The 16,785-nt window shown below is 41.1% G+C and overlaps 2 protein-coding genes across 3 annotated transcripts; one reads left to right on the top strand and one right to left on the bottom strand.

Annotated features, from left to right (window-relative positions):
* Nucleotides 1-2,827: 2,827 nt before the first annotated feature.
* Ahcy (adenosylhomocysteinase) lies at nucleotides 2,828-7,355 on the top strand. Its single transcript, XM_065486622.1, has 6 exons — nucleotides 2,828-2,961; nucleotides 4,662-5,005; nucleotides 5,524-5,712; nucleotides 6,120-6,533; nucleotides 6,797-6,991; nucleotides 7,127-7,355. Exons 1-6 carry the CDS (start codon nucleotides 2,934-2,936, stop codon nucleotides 7,256-7,258), a joined length of 1,302 nt encoding a protein of 433 aa, XP_065342694.1. The 5' UTR covers nucleotides 2,828-2,933; the 3' UTR covers nucleotides 7,259-7,355.
* Nucleotides 7,350-16,287, bottom strand: LOC135941264 (uncharacterized). 2 transcript variants are annotated; one of them, XM_065486620.1, is made up of 12 exons: nucleotides 15,980-16,287; nucleotides 14,311-14,489; nucleotides 13,317-13,754; nucleotides 12,807-13,016; nucleotides 12,583-12,696; nucleotides 12,169-12,330; nucleotides 11,940-12,112; nucleotides 11,213-11,635; nucleotides 10,409-10,937; nucleotides 9,737-10,064; nucleotides 8,834-9,444; nucleotides 7,350-8,569 (listed from the first exon to the last, which is right to left on the bottom strand). In XM_065486620.1, exons 1-12 carry the CDS (start codon nucleotides 16,047-16,049, stop codon nucleotides 8,420-8,422), a joined length of 3,387 nt encoding a protein of 1,128 aa, XP_065342692.1. In that variant the 5' UTR covers nucleotides 16,050-16,287; the 3' UTR covers nucleotides 7,350-8,419. The 2 variants fall into 2 exon arrangements, with proteins under 2 accessions (XP_065342692.1, XP_065342693.1); XM_065486621.1 differs by lacking the exon at nucleotides 15,980-16,287 and adding an exon at nucleotides 15,487-15,814.
* Nucleotides 16,288-16,785: the final 498 nt, after the last annotated feature.

Genomic DNA, 16,785 nt, shown 5'->3' with positions numbered 1-16,785 from the left:
ATTTTATTTACAACAGCACTGCTCGAAATTTGATTGGATTCCATTTTTCACATCCCCGGCAGCGGCAAGCAAGCTACTTTAGCGAGGTCGCGGTTCGGTTTTGTCCACATTTGCTCTTCTGCCCCCTTTTTCCGGCTGCTTTCCCCCGGAGTGTGCTATGGCGTGCAGAACACACAGAATGAATGGAGAAGCAGGCGGCTAGGGAAAGTCGACGAGAGAAAAAGGAAGGGTTGCTTCGAGAGTAAGAAACGGCCGGGTGACCTACATTTGCAGTAAAAAAATGACGCTCCTCGCACGGATGGCGTGCTCCAAAATATATTCGCTCCGCGTCGGTGGTGCCGAGTGGTGCAGAGAAAAATTATTTCTGCCCACATGATGAGACATGCGGCAGATTAATTGCACACTGCTTTGTACTACTTGTTAGAATTGTAATTCGCCTTTAAATTTAAAGCAGAACAGATACAATAATGAATAAAATGCTTTTCCTCGGATAAAATTTGCAAAATAGACTCTTTCTAAGAAATTAAAGAATGGATATTTGAAATTTAATTCTTGGTATTAACTCCTCCCACGTGAAATTTAAGAAAACGTTCACGATCATTTATAGAATTAACACAATTTAAGTCTCACTATACATTTTAAAATACCTGGTAAAATTTTTAACGTAGAAGACTGACAAATTTGACATCAATTAATACTGTTTTACCACGAAAGGGATAAAAGAAATAAAGAAAAGCTACTTGTATGGGAAGTTTTTAATTTATAAAATTGAGTTTACAATGGCTGCTCCAATAGGCAAACAAAGAATGAATATGGCCAAGAATTGCTATAATTGAAAAATCAAAGATAATATCACAAGTTCTCGTACAATAGCGGCTGTTTCGGTCCCCTCAAGCAATATAATTATCTCATCTCCAAAACCAAATTCAAACACTGCTGATTAGGCCTACGAGACCAAAACAGTCGCTGTGCGGTACGAGAAAACGTGGTATTATGTTTTACGACTATTATTTCAAGTATTAGCCTTGTTTGTTTGCCTATAGGAGTATCCATTGTAAAATTATATTTTATAAAAGATAAAATTTTTGTACAGATGAGAGAAGGATATCGTCTTTATCTGGCCGAGGTTTTTAAACAATACTAGTCATCAATTACGTAAAATTCATTTCCAACTGTTTTAGCGTTGGAATAAATGTTCCAACAAAAATTTTTTCCAACGCTAAAAAAGACGGAAAAGATTTGAACTTGGCCTTGCAATACAGTAAATCACACTCGATATCAGTGATATTTGGTTTACTCTTGTTCATATAAAGATATAAAATTTGTAAATTATTTAAAAAAATAAATGCTCCAAAATACAAATAAAATCTGCTTGAATTCAATCGTTTAAAATTTAAAACAAATGTAATAATTTTCCCACTTTGACATTTATATTAATAAGTATATGATTACAATTATTTTTACAAAGGCACACAAGAGATACATTTGCCAAAAGTCGCAATTTTCGAGTGGAGACAAACGGCGTTTCAAAGGTCTAGGAAAAGCAGCGAGAGGGATGGCGGGATGCGGAAACAAAAGGGGCTCTTGACACAATTCATACTACTGCAGTGTGTGGGTTAACGTTTCTCTCCTCTTTTACCGTGCTCCATATGCAACCCGCGCAGCCCGCAAGACCATTCACCAGCTTATTTTCTTTTTGGCCTTTTAGCTTTTTACGGCCCACATTTCCGTAGCACATGCGCGTGCAGCCGATTTTCCTGCATTTCTGATCGTGCAGGTGAAGCCGACGTGATCAGATTCCTGAACCTGAGAAGACGCCCGTCTCGCCCACACGATCCCAAAGCTTTAAGATACCTATATAATGGCAATTTGCCAAAACAATAATGTTTCAAATTTTCCTACGCGGGATAGAAATTCATTTATTATGAACTTCCAGTTGAGAGTTTTTCATTCTGGATTATTAAGAAGTACCATACATATACCACATCATATTACAGGAAATAGAGAAAATACTAATCGCTTTTCTTACTAGATTTATCAAATTGAAACGGAAAATTCAGTAAATTTCCTATATAAAAATATATAATGAAATGACTATTTTTAAGTTCAAACAACGACCAAACAAGATAAGTTCGTCATCCAGAATTCTTCTTGAATCCCGCTGGCATTTGTAAAAGTGCGTTATTAATTATATATAATTTTTGCTGCACCAACAATAGCACATCAGTTGGGCAGAAAAATCTTGGGAATCAAATATTTTGCATTTTGCTGTTTTAAAGTTTTCGTCAAGTTCTGCGCATGGTTTTCTCGAAAAATCGTAATTTTTTATTACACCTAAAATGGCTCATTCTCAAATTATACATATCTCGGTTATTTTACACGCGATAGTCTTTCGGTTTCAATTTAATTTTCCCTCGTGCGTTCTTGATTTCGGCTTTGTTGGCTAATCCAGCGTGTAAACAAAATTATGCTGTAAAAACGACTGCTCATGTGCGTGCAACCAATAAAGCACCGCATTATAATATAAGGCAATATTTTTATTACGAGAGTAGAGTTCTGTTGCCCTGCGGCCTGCGGCGTTGCCCAAATCCCGCATTTCACTTTATTCAACGCATTTGCCTTTTTATTAAGTTTCATGCTGACGTGTTCAGCCAATTGGCTGATAACTACCTGGTTGAGAGGAAAAATAATTTTCCAGAATCAGAAGAGAGAGAAATCAAGAGGGTCAGTGCCAGTGTGCCGCGCTGGCGCGCTGCACAATTTCTCGCAACGGCCGCACAGGAGCGCTGCGTGTCTGTTCGCCGGCCGGTGCATGCATCTGCTCCACCAACTCTCTCAGCCCAGCACGCTTTTGTAAACACGCTTTCTTTCCCAAGTCAGACCTCGTGCTCGTCGAACGCTTCTCTCGTCGAGTGTACCTCAGCTGTCCGAAAATGGCTCAAAAATTGACTTTCAAAGTCGGTGAGTTGATGTTAACTCTAATATTGTCATGTTGCGGAAATTTTATTGGAAAACTGGGAATGATCATCGTAACTCTACTGAAAAAAATGCTGGGGTTTCGATGACGCTTTTGCACGTAGATATATTGCCCACACATCGTACACGTATATAACGTTGCAAAATTACTTATATTTGATGTGACGTGTCTGAAACCAATTAATTGAAGTTTTTAAGTCTCATGAAGTTTAAATAGAGGTTTTAAAATAATCTTCAAACTGAAAACTATTTTTAATAAAAACGATAGAACAATCACTCAATTTATTCTTTCAGTTTGTTCCTCAAATTTCCAATGAACAATTAATAATTCAACTGAAAGACTCGTCGTGTTTAATTTTTCAATTCTTACGTGACAATCTGAAGCAAAATATGATAGCGAATAATCTAGGACACGCGGTGCAACAAGGAAGAGTGATTATAATAATATTATTCTTTTGTCACACTACTGACTTTTTCTTGCGATGGTGTGATGTTATCGCACGAAACTTTTTGTGCAAGGAAGAGTTCACCCACGTCATACCCTCGCGAGACCTTTGGACTGTTGCGACTAATTCCATGTTATCTCTCTCCTTGCCTCACTCTCTCAAATTTATTCAAATACGTAATACTTCGGCTGCTGATCAAAGATATAATGAGAAACGTTCATCGCAAAGCGACTGAAGAAATTAAGATGAATATTTTATAAATTTTGGAAGGTTTTCTCTTAACCTAAGGATTGACAATAAATTGTTTTAATATTTTTTACAATGAGATTATTTGTTCTTGTAGAAGTTAAATAATATATCAAGTTCCACGTCTCTCTGAACGTAATTAAAGCTAAGCAGAAAGGCAGGCTTTAAAAGTGCCACGCGTTTTTTTAGTTTCACATAATGCTCAATTTAGAAAAAAATTGTTAGATCCAGCAATCCAAATTAAAATTCATATTGAGGGAAGTTCATCTTTATTAAATAGAAACTTAACGGTCGCACTTACGTAACGCAAATTTTTATTTGTAGTCAGTTTCGATTTAAAGTAAATATCCACCGGATCTGCTTGAATTTTAAAAATAAACAAGGGGGTTAAAAGGCTCCAAATTTCTCGTGAATTTCAATCTGATAATGTCAGAAGCTTGTCTTGAACCCATCAAAAGGTTAAAAAATAGAGAAATAATATGTTACAAAAAAGTCAAGAAAAGAGGAGGGAAGGTGAAATGACACCACTTCGATATTACGTACTATGTTCATTTAAAAATTAATATAGACATTTTTACCTTTTAGTTCTGTAAGTGTATACCCACTCAAAAATTGTCGATAAGTAGTACCAAAACCAGCTATTAAGGTGAACAGGACCGAAAATGCAACCCTCAAAACTATCCGAGCTTATCTTGGATTGTCAAATATTAAGAGGTATTTTTTTTATGAAAAGCTTAAGGTCAAAGAACGAACTGGTCGCCCATGATTTAGAGTTTTGAGTAAAAGCCGAAACTATGAGATGGCGTTTGGTTTCTTTCTCTTCAAAGGGAAATGCCCACAATTTAAATACCATTTTTTATAGCTGCAGATAGGGTCTCCTGGTGTGCTTTACAGCTTGTCAAAACACCTAAATTTTTCTTGCTCTTCAGTTTTTAGCCTGTCAACCAATCTGTAGCAAAATACATTTTGTTTAATTTTTCATCCCTGTTTCAGCGGACATCTCGCTGGCCGAGTGGGGCCGCAAGGAGATCGAGCTGGCGGAGAACGAGATGCCTGGTCTGATGGCCCTGCGTCGCAAGTACGGGCCGAGCCAGCCGTTGAAGGGTGCCCGCATTGCCGGCTGCCTGCACATGACCATCCAGACTGCCGTGCTGATCGAGACGCTGACCGCACTCGGAGCCGAAGTGCAGTGGTCCAGCTGCAACATCTTCAGCACACAGGACCACGCGGCCGCCGCCATCGCCAAGACAGGAGTTCCCGTCTACGCGTGGAAGGGCGAGACCGACGAGGAGTACCTTTGGTGCATTGACCAGACCATCGTTTTCCCTGATGGAAAGGTCTGTTCTTTTTTAGTTAATGCATAGTTGCTCTACTCAAATCTCTACTAAACATAATTTGTTCTTAAAACTTTTTACTTCAATTTTGCCGTGGTAAAACATTTAGAGATCAAAATTGTAATAAAAGATCTATTTTCTAAAAAGAAAAAAATGACAGATATTTAGCAATATTTTTTTTTTTAATTTTGGATTATTCTAATACTGCGATGCTTTTTGAGTCGTAACGTATATTATAATTAAATGTGCAAGAGAAGTATAGATTGATTGCGTTCCAGCAATAATAGGTCTGAAATTTTTTAAAAATATGTGAAATGTTAATTCTACTGTCATTTTGTTACTAATAAAGGTCAAATGTTTTTAATAACACCGCCATGTTCTTTTTAACTCAAAATTAATAACAGCGACCATTTCTAAAACTTTAATTTTGCTCTTTGATGAAGCAAAATTCTTTTTGTTAACTTCTCATATTGTGTCAGCCAGCCTGGTCATATTAACAAACGTAACTAATGAATTTCCAGCCCTTGAACATGATTCTGGATGACGGCGGTGACCTGACTAATCTGGTTCACGAAAAGTACACACAGTACCTGGACGGAATCAAGGGAATTTCAGAGGAAACGACCACCGGCGTGCACAACTTGTACCGCATGATGCGCGAGGGCAAGCTTAAAACCCCTGCCTTCAACGTCAATGATTCTGTCACCAAGGTAAATATTTTCTCCTGATTATGCGATATTTGATTTCTTATCAGGTGTGGTTTTGTAAACTGACTAGAGAAAAAGTCTTATCATGAAAATTTGCAATTAATTTAATCGTCATCCTGCACCTTGCCAAATTACTTCACATTGACACTCCCCAGATCTGTACAAATATTTATAAAATGAAACCATAGTACTTTAGTAACTTTATTATCTGTAGAAATAAAATGCAGCTTCCTCAGTGTATAGCAAGATGATCATTTTTTTTGTATTTCTATAGTACGAAATATCTATAAAAATCTGAAAAAAATAAATAGCGGAAGCTGCATTAAATTCAACTGAAATATAGTAATAACCTCGCGTGCTTCTGCCTTCAATGGCATATATATATCAACATGAAATTTTTCTGCCGACAGAGCAAGTTTGATAACCTGTACGGTTGCCGCGAATCTCTGCTGGATGGCATCAAGAGAGCCACCGACGTGATGATCGCCGGCAAAGTGGCCTGCGTGGCTGGCTACGGTGACGTGGGCAAGGGATGCGCCCAGTCGCTCAAGTCGTTTGGCGCCAGGGTGCTGGTCACTGAGGTGGACCCCATCAACGCCCTGCAGGCTTCCATGGAGGGATTTGAGGTCACTACCATGGACGAGGCGTGCAAGGAGGCGCAGATCTTCGTGACGACGACCGGCTGCAAGGACATCATCCGCGCAGAGCACTTCGGTCACATGCGCGACGACTCGATCGTCTGCAACATCGGCCACTTTGACTGCGAGATCCAAGTTGCCTGGCTCAACGAAAATGCCAGTGAGAAGATCAACATCAAACCTCAGGTATCTCGGGGGACAATTCAAAGAGCACTAACTTGCCAAGTCATCTTGGGGCGAATACAGCTGTGTGTATTAAGCCCTTTGAAAAGCCTTCAAGTTCGCTTCCCTTATCCTCCCCATCCTCACAGGAAGATTATTAATTCTATTTGAATTGTAGCAAATTCAGTTTTACTGGAATATTATAAGTCTTCCCCTGTTTTGACAGCTTTGAGCTTCTATTTCATCGTAAAGTTTGTTAACTAACCCAGGTAAAAATGTCTTTTCAGGTGGACAGATACACGATGCCCAGTGGCAAGCACATCATTGTCCTTGCCGAAGGCCGTTTGGTCAACTTGGGCTGCGCCATGGGCCACCCTTCCTTTGTCATGAGCAACTCCTTCACTAACCAGACCCTTGCTCAGATCGAGTTGTGGACAAAGCCGGGACACTACCCCATTGGCGTGCACATGCTCCCCAAAAAGGTATTCCTTTGATAAAATTTAAAACTTAAGCAGTAAAGCAGTTTTGGAACTCTTTTTGCAGTGCTTAGTATCAATTTTGAATCTTTTGCCCTGAGTGTCCTGTAGAGAAAAAATTAATTTGATCATTTTTTGCAGTTGGATGAAGAAGTGGCTTATTTGCACTTGGAAAAACTAGGTGTCAAGCTCACCAAGCTGAGCAGCGATCAGGCCAGTTACCTCGGTGTGCCGTCCGAGGGCCCCTTCAAGCCAGATCACTACCGCTATTAAATTCCCAAGCTCTCAGGTCAGCACCAAATATCGTGTTTTTTTTTGCAATATTTTGAAACTGAATCGTTTTACAATAAAACTACGCACTTACAAAAAATGGTTTTATTTTTCAAGAGATAGAGAAGAGAAGATTTAACAATGTGCAATTAATACTAATTGAAAAATATCCGTCATTCCAAATTAAGAAAGGAATATGCATAAAGGAATAAATAATTTATTTAACTAGTACTATAGGTCCAGGTGATTGAAGCAGGCAAATAAGCTGATTTTTCTCAAGTTGCTAATGCCCAGAAAATCAATTTTTGCCCTTCTCTTGGCAATCGAGTATTTTCGGACCAAAGCAAATCTCGCATCAAACATTCTTGTTATGTAATTAAAGTAAATTCTTTAACGTCTTTTAACATGACCAATTGAACTAAACGTAATAATATAGTTAAAATAAAGGGCCATGCTGACAAGCCACAGTTCAACTTGGAGAATTATATTGAAACTTAATGCAATAATTGATTCCTGAGTGATTCCATTAACTGTATTGCTATTATCGTGTACTATCTACATCATCATAAATATTTATAATATATTTAAAATCTGTAGAAAACCATTTATGTTATCAACGGTTCACGATTTTCGCCTGTGATTTGATTCACAACCAAAGTTAACTCTTGCACTTAAGAGCCAAAATTTCTGTACTTCAGAAGATATGGCATTAAACTTTTCAGACCGCCTATTTCATACAAATCCCTACAGTCAAAGAGTGCGTTTTTAATGAGTGACAATTTTGACAAAAACGGTCCACTTGGCTGCATCAGGATTTAATTTAAGGGTTTTTGACAATATAGGTCACGGGTCCAGCATATCTGCTGACCCTAGATTGGGACAGAAGCTTGAATAGCCAAGCAAACCAAAACCACTATCAGCCTTTGACTTAAAATAAAAATTCCAAGAGTTGAGCCATTCTTGTTATCAAATTGATATAAATCTTACTTCTTTTCATCATCAGCAAAAAATGTAATAATTTGCAATTAACAGTTCAAAGAGTATTCGCACTTATGGCTTGGCTCTCAAGAAGCAGTCACGCGTTTATGGCAAATATGAATATTCTCCTTTCGATTCTTCAAATAATAATATTTCACTGACACCGCGCCATTCTCGTTTGAGTCCTCAGTTCCGCATTGACTCTTCGTCACTTGATGTTCTCATGGTGCCGAGTCGCGTAGCCGTAGTCAGCAAGTCGGGTTCCTCATCAGACAAGTCGTACCAAGCTCGCTCGTTGCGTTTCTTGCTCAAGGATTCAGCCAGGGCCTTTTCATTCTGTAACAATTAATGGTTGGTCTCACAATTTGCTAAAATACATATGTACAAAATATCTCCAATTTATTGTGTGAGAACACATTTTATCTAAATGTAAAATATTTAAATGAATTGGTATAAATGATTTTTAAGCTGCATTATTCTTTATGCTCTTGCAGTTTTACTTGAAGCCAATTAAATCATCTTGTAATATTAATTAGGAAAATTGCTGTTGTGGATTTAAGGTTTTGCATGGATAAAATTTGTATATATAAATTTCCATACCTTAACGTCCTTTGAAAGGACTTTTTCTTTCTCAACGTGTGTGCGCGGCGGTGGGGCTGTCCTCTTCTCCCGCTGGAATCGGACAGCTGGACTGGCCTTCTTGGTGTCCGGGTCGGGACAAAGGGTGGTCTCCTCGATCTTGCCGAGCATCCTGGTGCTATCGGCCTTCGAGAAGTCGGAAGGCGCTGGCGAAATGCGTCCGTTCGCCAGCTCAGTGGCCAACATCCGCATGGTGAAGCCCTTTAGCAGGCTAGACGAACTAGAGTCCGGCCGCGAGGACAGCAGCGAGTCCGACTTGGACGCGGACGAGCAGGGTCGCGCCACGAAGCCCGAATCTTCAGACGTGGTCACGCTCATCGACTCGATCTGGTGGTGGTGATGATGGTGGTGTTGTTGCAGGTGGCCAGACTTGAAGTCCGCCAGCGTCTTCTTCACCAGCCTCTGCGTGCTGGGCGGCGAGCTGGGAGGGATGGGCGGTGGCGGCTCTTCCTGCACGGGACTCTGTTCCGGCTCTGCCAAAGGCTCAGATACGCTCACCTCCGTTTCCGTCTGCTCAGCAGTGTCCACCGGCATATTTTTCTGGCCGTAAATCTCGTTGGAGGAACTGGAACCTGATGATAAACATGCTATAGTGGTTAATATTGAAGACAAATCAGTGACTTTAAAACAAGTGTAACACGAAACAATTTTATGACATCTTTTTATCAAAGAAAAATATTTTAAGCATTATTATTATACTTCACTACAATTTTTCAATTAATAATTTTGGAATGAAAATTTAATGTATTATTAACTGGTTGAATACCCTGCTGAGAGGACATTGACATTTTTTATGATAAATTTTTGTATTATCATTATGCTTTTTTATAGCACTCTCTGTACAAAATGGTTTAAAATGCGTACCAGTGGAACGGACGTGGAGCGGTGTGTCCTCTCCTGACTCGCCGTGTTGGCTGGTGCTGGACAAAGCTGGACTGTCTGAGCTGACTGTTCGGGGCATGTAGGTTTCCTTGAAGTCGTCTGGTGTGATTTCGTGCGCTTTTTTGTACATGTTAGTTTTCCGCCTTGAGGTCGTCCAGCCAGCTCTCATGGTAATTTTTTGGAGAAACGTCCTTTTCTTTTGACCTCTGGTTCGTGCACTACTTGACATTACATCTTCGTCCCCCGTCTCGTCCATGCTAACTGTTCCGATTAGAAGGTCAGGTTGATTGTCCGGCAGTCGCACTTCAACCTGAAATGTAAGTGTTATTGATATTTATTTCCTAACTTTCAAGTACATTAAAAAATCTCCGGTGCTGCACAAAACAAAATTTTCTTTTGACGGGTCTTATATTACTAAAAAAATATACTGCATAAAGTTGAGTGTTTGGATTATAGTTTGATTTTAAAATTATCAAAATGAAGTGTTATGTGTGGCGAGCTTAGATAATTAATTCTTAAATTTAATTAAAAATTTCACACAAAATTGAATTAGATAAGAAATATTTGAAATTTTAATTTTTAGGCTGAATTTATTTTAGAGAAGTTCACTTTATTTTTTTGTGGCTTTTGGAAATAAAAAATGAAGTTGCTTACCTCCTCTGTGTCTAGAAGGTTCTGCACGCTGAGACAACGCCTTTGGTGCTGCTGGCGGGAGGAGCGGGGATAGTTGGTAGGCTCTTGTATCTTCTCCAACTCATCCTCCAAGGACATACTCAGAGCCTTCAGTCTTGGGGATGAGGTTGCGAGAAAGGGCGTCCTGCCAATGGGGGTGCGCTCCTCCTCGGACTCGCTGGTGGTCGGCTCGATGACCTCGAGCACGCTGGCGTTTCCGCTCTCAGAGGTCAGCGCCATCTGCTGCAAGCGCCGCTTTAGCTCCTCGCGGCTCTCACGTCGACTGCTCGGCGGCGGTGGCGCTGGCTTGTGAGGTGTCGTCGGCGGCGGCACCCTTGGAGGCGTCCTCCTTTCCATTAGTTGGCTGTAAATGTTGTCTGAACTGACAGGAAGGGACAGCAGGGTGTCCAGACTGGACTCGGACGAGGACAGACTCCTCGCCTCCGAGGTGAAGGTAAAGCTTGAGCTGGCCAACGCTCGCTGCTGCTCTTCTATTTGGTCAATGTGGTGCCTATGGATGAAAAATTAAAAGGTTAAAAAAATAAAAACCCACATTTTCTTTTAGTGTGATAGAATTAAACAAAATTAATAAAATACATTAAGAAACACAAAAAATATTGATCAATATTTTTGGTGGTATTATTATAGTAAAATTTTAAATTGAATTTTTCCCACAATGAAATTTATTTATTCGATAAAAAACTAAAGAATCGAACAGTACTGAGTATTTTATTTTGACGCTAACAATAAAATTTAAAACAAAATTTTAAGCATTTTATGTCTCACCTGATTATGTCTAGAGGCAACCTTTCTGAGGTAATGGTTGTCTGTTCAGTGTGAGCACCCTGATTGGCTGCCATCTTGCGCCATGCTTCTTCCGCAATGAGAAGACGGTGCTCCATGTCGGCCAGTCCGGACACCAAAAAGCTTCTCCACTGGCTGCCGGCAACCTCGCCGGATTTGGCTCCTGCAGATGAGGTAACGCCAGGCAGTTGTAAGAGTGACCTGCCCACGTTTTCGACCGAGGTGCTCTGCGAAGGCAACTTCAGTCGCTCGCGCAGCATTTTGTTCTCCTCCATCAGTTCGGACAAAACGGAGGCCACTTTTTCTTGCACAGCCAGCCCTGCCACCTTTTGCAAGGTACCAAGCGTGTCCCTGCACATTTCGTCTCGCTCCTTGGCCAGTCGCTTGCCAATGCTTAACACATCCCTAAAAGAAGAAAAACAGAAATTAAAATAAAATTTGACTTGATTGTCGGGTTGGGGAAATATTCCCTTAGTTAACATTTAAAAAAAATATCCCTCATTCCATTCCATAGACCACTTGTCACGAAATTCCAGTAAAAGGGAAAATATAAATTTGTTATAACCTAGCTTAAAATAAATAATAAGCAGGACTATAAATAATAATCGCTAAATAACGAGGTGAAGTTCTTTTTAAGAATCCTTTTAAATAAAATTGAAAAATGAATTTTTGATATATTGGTCCGATACTATTTTTTTTATAAACTCACTTGAAATGTCCTTTGAGCTTAACATTATCCTCCCTCAGAGATTCAACCGTGCTCTTGGCCTGCGTCAGCTCTCCAGCCATGCTGATAGAGCTTTCGAAAAGGTTCAGGTAGTGCTGGACAGCGGGGTGAGAAGCAGCCAACGCAATGTCGGACGCTTTCATGCCAAGGTCATTCTGGAATCCGTAAAATATAAGTCGAGACATTCAAATGGTGGGATGAGTGCGCGTACCTTTGCTGTCACATTGGACCCGTTGGACAAAAGAATCCTGCAGATCTCGAGGCCACCCATCCTGGAGGCTAGGTGCAGAGGTGTGTCGCCACAGTGATCCCTTTGGTCCAAACCGATTTCCCGTACTTTCATGGCGTTGACTAGCCACTGCAGAACTGACACCTGCCACACGTCACATAGGTATACGTTTATTGGGTTGAATCAAAATTTTATTGCCATAAATTTAAAAAGGATAGGAAATAAATACAGAGGAGGAAAGGAAATGATTTACAGGGTGATTTGTAAACTATATGGAGAGAAACGTGTTTGAGAGAGGTCAGGAGGTTGTCCAAAAATTTTATTTTTGTAATTTGAAAGACTGCTAATTTACGTGCTGTTAACGTGGGAGATAAAAAGAGAATTTTCTGCTTTTACCTGATTGTACTTGGCTGCAATGTGCAAAAGACACCTTTCACCGTCCTTTGAGGATAGTTTTTCCCGCATTTTGGTGTTGGTCACCAACCATTCCACACAGTTTGAGTGTCCGTACTGATGGAAAAACAAATTGTTAGTCACATTCGCGAGTGTGTATATATACATATATATATATATATATATATATATATATATATATATATAATTTAGTGAAGCAGAATTACCTTGACAGCACAGGCGACGGGGGTAAGTCCAGACCTGTTTTCGTCAGCGAGAGCGCCTTCGAGCTGCGACTGGACGACCATAAGGGAGGAACACAGCCAAGCGAGGGCACCATCGTATCCCTGGCATGCGAGGATGTGCAACAGGTTGTTCCCGTGGTGGTCTGACAGGTTTCTCACTAACGTTGCTTCCATGTCTTTAAGAGACATCCTCTGCAAAGTTTTAATTTCAAATTTAAGCATGAAATTGGAAAAATCAACCTCCAATTTGTAACAATTTAATTTGTGCATTTTTAAACAGTTTTAAAAAGGAAAAGAAAAATTAATGTTTTGGAATATGGCAACATTTTTTTTTAATATTTAAATATTAGAAATAACATTTCTTGCCTTTTTACTTATCTGATTAACTTCTTAACTTGATACTGTGTTTAAAATTTCAATCAAATTATATAACTTAACAATTTTTTTAAATATAAATTTTGAGTTTGTGTCAAATTAAAAATTTATTCTCACAAGCTGCTCAAGTTTTCCGCGCTTGGCGTAGTCGAATATTTTCTTAATCCAGTCGGGGGTGCGTCCTCTCGACTTGACTGTCCTCGCGGGCGTGCTTCTGCCATTGAGGGGCTGTGGGGCGACAGGGGTGGCTGGCAGCATTTTGTGGTGCATCAGGTGCGAGCGAGGCGCAGGGGTGGGCGCGGGGGCCAGCGACTCGGTGCCGGCCAGCTGCGACAGCGTGTCCATGATGCTGACCGCCCGGATGCCCTTGACCATCTTGCTAGCTGGCGGAGGCGACACCAGCTGCTGGTACTTGGACGAGCTGGTCGACGATGAGCCCGCCGAGCCAACGCCCTCGTACGCCAAGCTGGCCATACTTGTCTCGTCCAGGGTGTACTCCTCTACCGGCTGCCAAGCACCCCCTTGTTTCCATCCCTCTTTGTCCCTCTCAGGTAACTGCGGAAGTAACGCAAAATTTTTCGATTTGGAAACGACTAAATTGTGGTTTGTTGTTTGTTATCGGGCTTAAATTTATGGCACTATAAAAAAGCCTAATTGAATCACAGTAAAAAATAAATAGCAATAAGTAAGAAAGTTGATTTAAAAAACCTTTAGAGGACACATAAATTTCAGTTTGAATTTAATTTTTATAAAAGCATTGAAAGGTCGAACCATATGCAAATTATTACTTCAGTTCACAAAAAAAAAAATTAAATTCATGCATAAAAAACAGCCTAAGAGATTATTCCGTGCTTGCGAAAGGGAGTTTAAATTACCTATTTTAACCCTATTTTTAAAATAGCCCTATTTTTTAGAATTTTTTCACTGAGAAAAGGCTAATTTAAATTTTAGTATAGCAGTTATTGTTTTATTATAACCTATTGGGTCAAAATAAAATTATTATTAAGTAATGTGTACCAAAAAAAGAGATCAACAACAAAAGTGACAACAAGAATTCAGTACCAAACTAAACTACAGTCTAATATAAATAATGTTAAATTTGTCCTCATACCTTCGATTGGGAAGTTCGGCGGCAAGCGAGCCATGAAGACACATCTTGCGCCTTAGAGCTCCGCGTTGGGGATGCCGTGGCGAGCGTCGAGTAATGGTTTGGCTGCGCTGCCACGATGAGACCCGCGTGCAGTCCTCGGTGCACTTTCTGCGGAATGCCCGTCATCCCCACGTCCGCACCTGTTCGTCCAAAATTGCCCTTTAGTCTAAAATCTTTTCAATTTAAGTGTTAAAAATGGGTACTCTTTAAATATATGTGCAAAATCCCAAAATACCGCCAATTTCTGTCCGAAACGTGGAATAGCGTCAGTTCAAAGTTTATTAAAGAATCATCGATTATTTAAAGATTTTTTTTTTAAAATAAAGGTGTGATTGGAATAAAACGTAATGAAAAAAATAGTTGTGTTATCTGCAAAAGAATCAAAGGGGTGATAAGAGTTTGTTTTGATCAGGATCACTCACTTGAGTGTGCAACTCCTTTTTGCCGCGTTTTCCAACCTAATAACAAACCGTAAAATATAATCACAATGGAAGGTGCGAAATGGTATAACGGTTGAATTTTTAAATTTCTTCACAAAATTGAGAGTATATCTCGCAAATAAAGAGTATTCTGATTTGCCATACCAAAGATTTGACCTAAATAGTAAAATTGAAATAGAAACACTTCCATAGAAACACGATTTTAACGTGAAAGGGAAACAGTAAATTAGAAAATATGGAAAGACTGCAAGTAACCTGAGAGCTGCAGCAAAAGGAATCGAGAATCACCGCAATAAGGCTGGCAGGCAGCAATTCAGGGCAAAGTAGAAAACAGCGCAGCATATTGGTGATCGGAGCGACGGCTCAACGGGCGCCGATTTCGGCACACTGCGGCCCAACGGTCGGAGAACACGCGAATCTAGGCGCTTGCCACCTTCGACCTTTTCATGACAGATGCAAATTTTGCACGGCAATCTCGGATTTTGCACAAATAATAACAATAAAAGTGGTGGGGACCCGCTGGCTATGTAGAACCGCGAATTGCAATGCGTATTGGCACCGAATGGAAACCGCCGCGCAAGAAATTCCAGCGCACGGGCCTTCGGAGGGACCGCGGGCCCACGGTGAAACACTGGTGGGCACTCGGGAGCCCTCCGGCGGCGGGAAAAGGGGGGCCTGGCGAGGGGCGAACACTAACTTCCACTGAGCATGTTGGTGCATCCAGCAGCTTTGCGCGTTTCACTTGACCATGGTGGGCCCGACTTGGGTCCGAAGGCACTCGAAGGGTCGCCCTGTCACTCTGCTCCGGGGGCGGCCATCCGGGGGCGGCACTCGACGTCCGAAAGTCGACCTGGCGAAGGGTTCGGCTAGCGCTCGACCAGCATCACCGCCATTGTTAGGCCGTGGCTGCTGCTACTGCTGCTCGGGAACCTTCAGGTTACATTCCTCAGCGGACGCGCATTCGCATTGCATGTCGTGACGTCACACCAAATTCCTCAGCCGGGGCCTCGCCACCGCGGAGCCGGGGGCGCGCGTCGGGGGCCGGATCCGACCTGACGCCTGCCCAGACAGCCCTGTCGACGCGTCGCACCCTTCGGAGGCTGTCAGGGCGCGCGGGAAAAACACCCTGGGCAGAGACGTGCGTAGGGGCATTCGCGCCAGGTGCGCGTCGCGTGCTAAGGCATTTTTACCTGAGGTGGTGTTAGTTTCAAAGGTGTCCACTATATATATTAAACAGAATTTTTGTGGTGCTGCTGGCATCTATGATATACATACGCGCGCGAGAGCTTTGGGAGGGGAGAAGTGGTCCAAAAGCCCCGTCTTGCACATCTCCCGACTCATTCTTTATTCTTCTTCTCTCTCTCTCTTTCTCTCTCGTTGGCTCGCGGCCGCGCGCGCCACAGACGGAATTCATATTTTTCCATGTATAATTTAAATTTTTAGTCCCCTACGACCTTGCGAACAGCACACAAAAATCTGGCTCTATTTCCTCATAAATAGCAGCACAACCATGAAGAGAACTTACTTGGAATATATATATATAGGCTGCTAAATCCGGAACGGTTATTAGGGGTTTTCCTTGCTTAATTTCTTCGGACCATCATTCGCCAGTATATTAATTATATAGGCTCGACCCTTTAAAGTAGCGCCTCAGTGTTTCAATAAAGCCATTTGTCGGTGGAAAATTTACAACTAAAATACAATGGTGTCTCTGAAGCCCACCAAAAGGCCTCTTTTTCCTCGCACTAAAGACATCGATGATTGTTAAAACGCTGCGGGCATTTATTTTGTCTCGTGCGAAGCCAATCACGTATTTATGCTGGAAGGGTTCAATCCTTTCGCATGATGCCTTGAAAATTCCTGGTGCGAGACAAATTCCAAACTGACTCTCATAAAAAAGCAAAATAAGCAGACGACCCATCACATTCCACAAATTTATATCTGTGGTTCCGCTTACAAATATGCGTTCCCTATTGTGCCCGCTAGCTGCTATAAT

The sequence above is a fragment of the Cloeon dipterum genome, chromosome 3 (genome assembly GCF_949628265.1).
Source record: "Cloeon dipterum chromosome 3, ieCloDipt1.1, whole genome shotgun sequence".
Classification (NCBI taxonomy): Eukaryota; Metazoa; Arthropoda; class Insecta; order Ephemeroptera; family Baetidae; genus Cloeon; species Cloeon dipterum.
The sequence above is the reverse complement of the archived record's forward strand: the minus strand, read 5'-3'. Positions and strand labels throughout refer to the sequence as shown.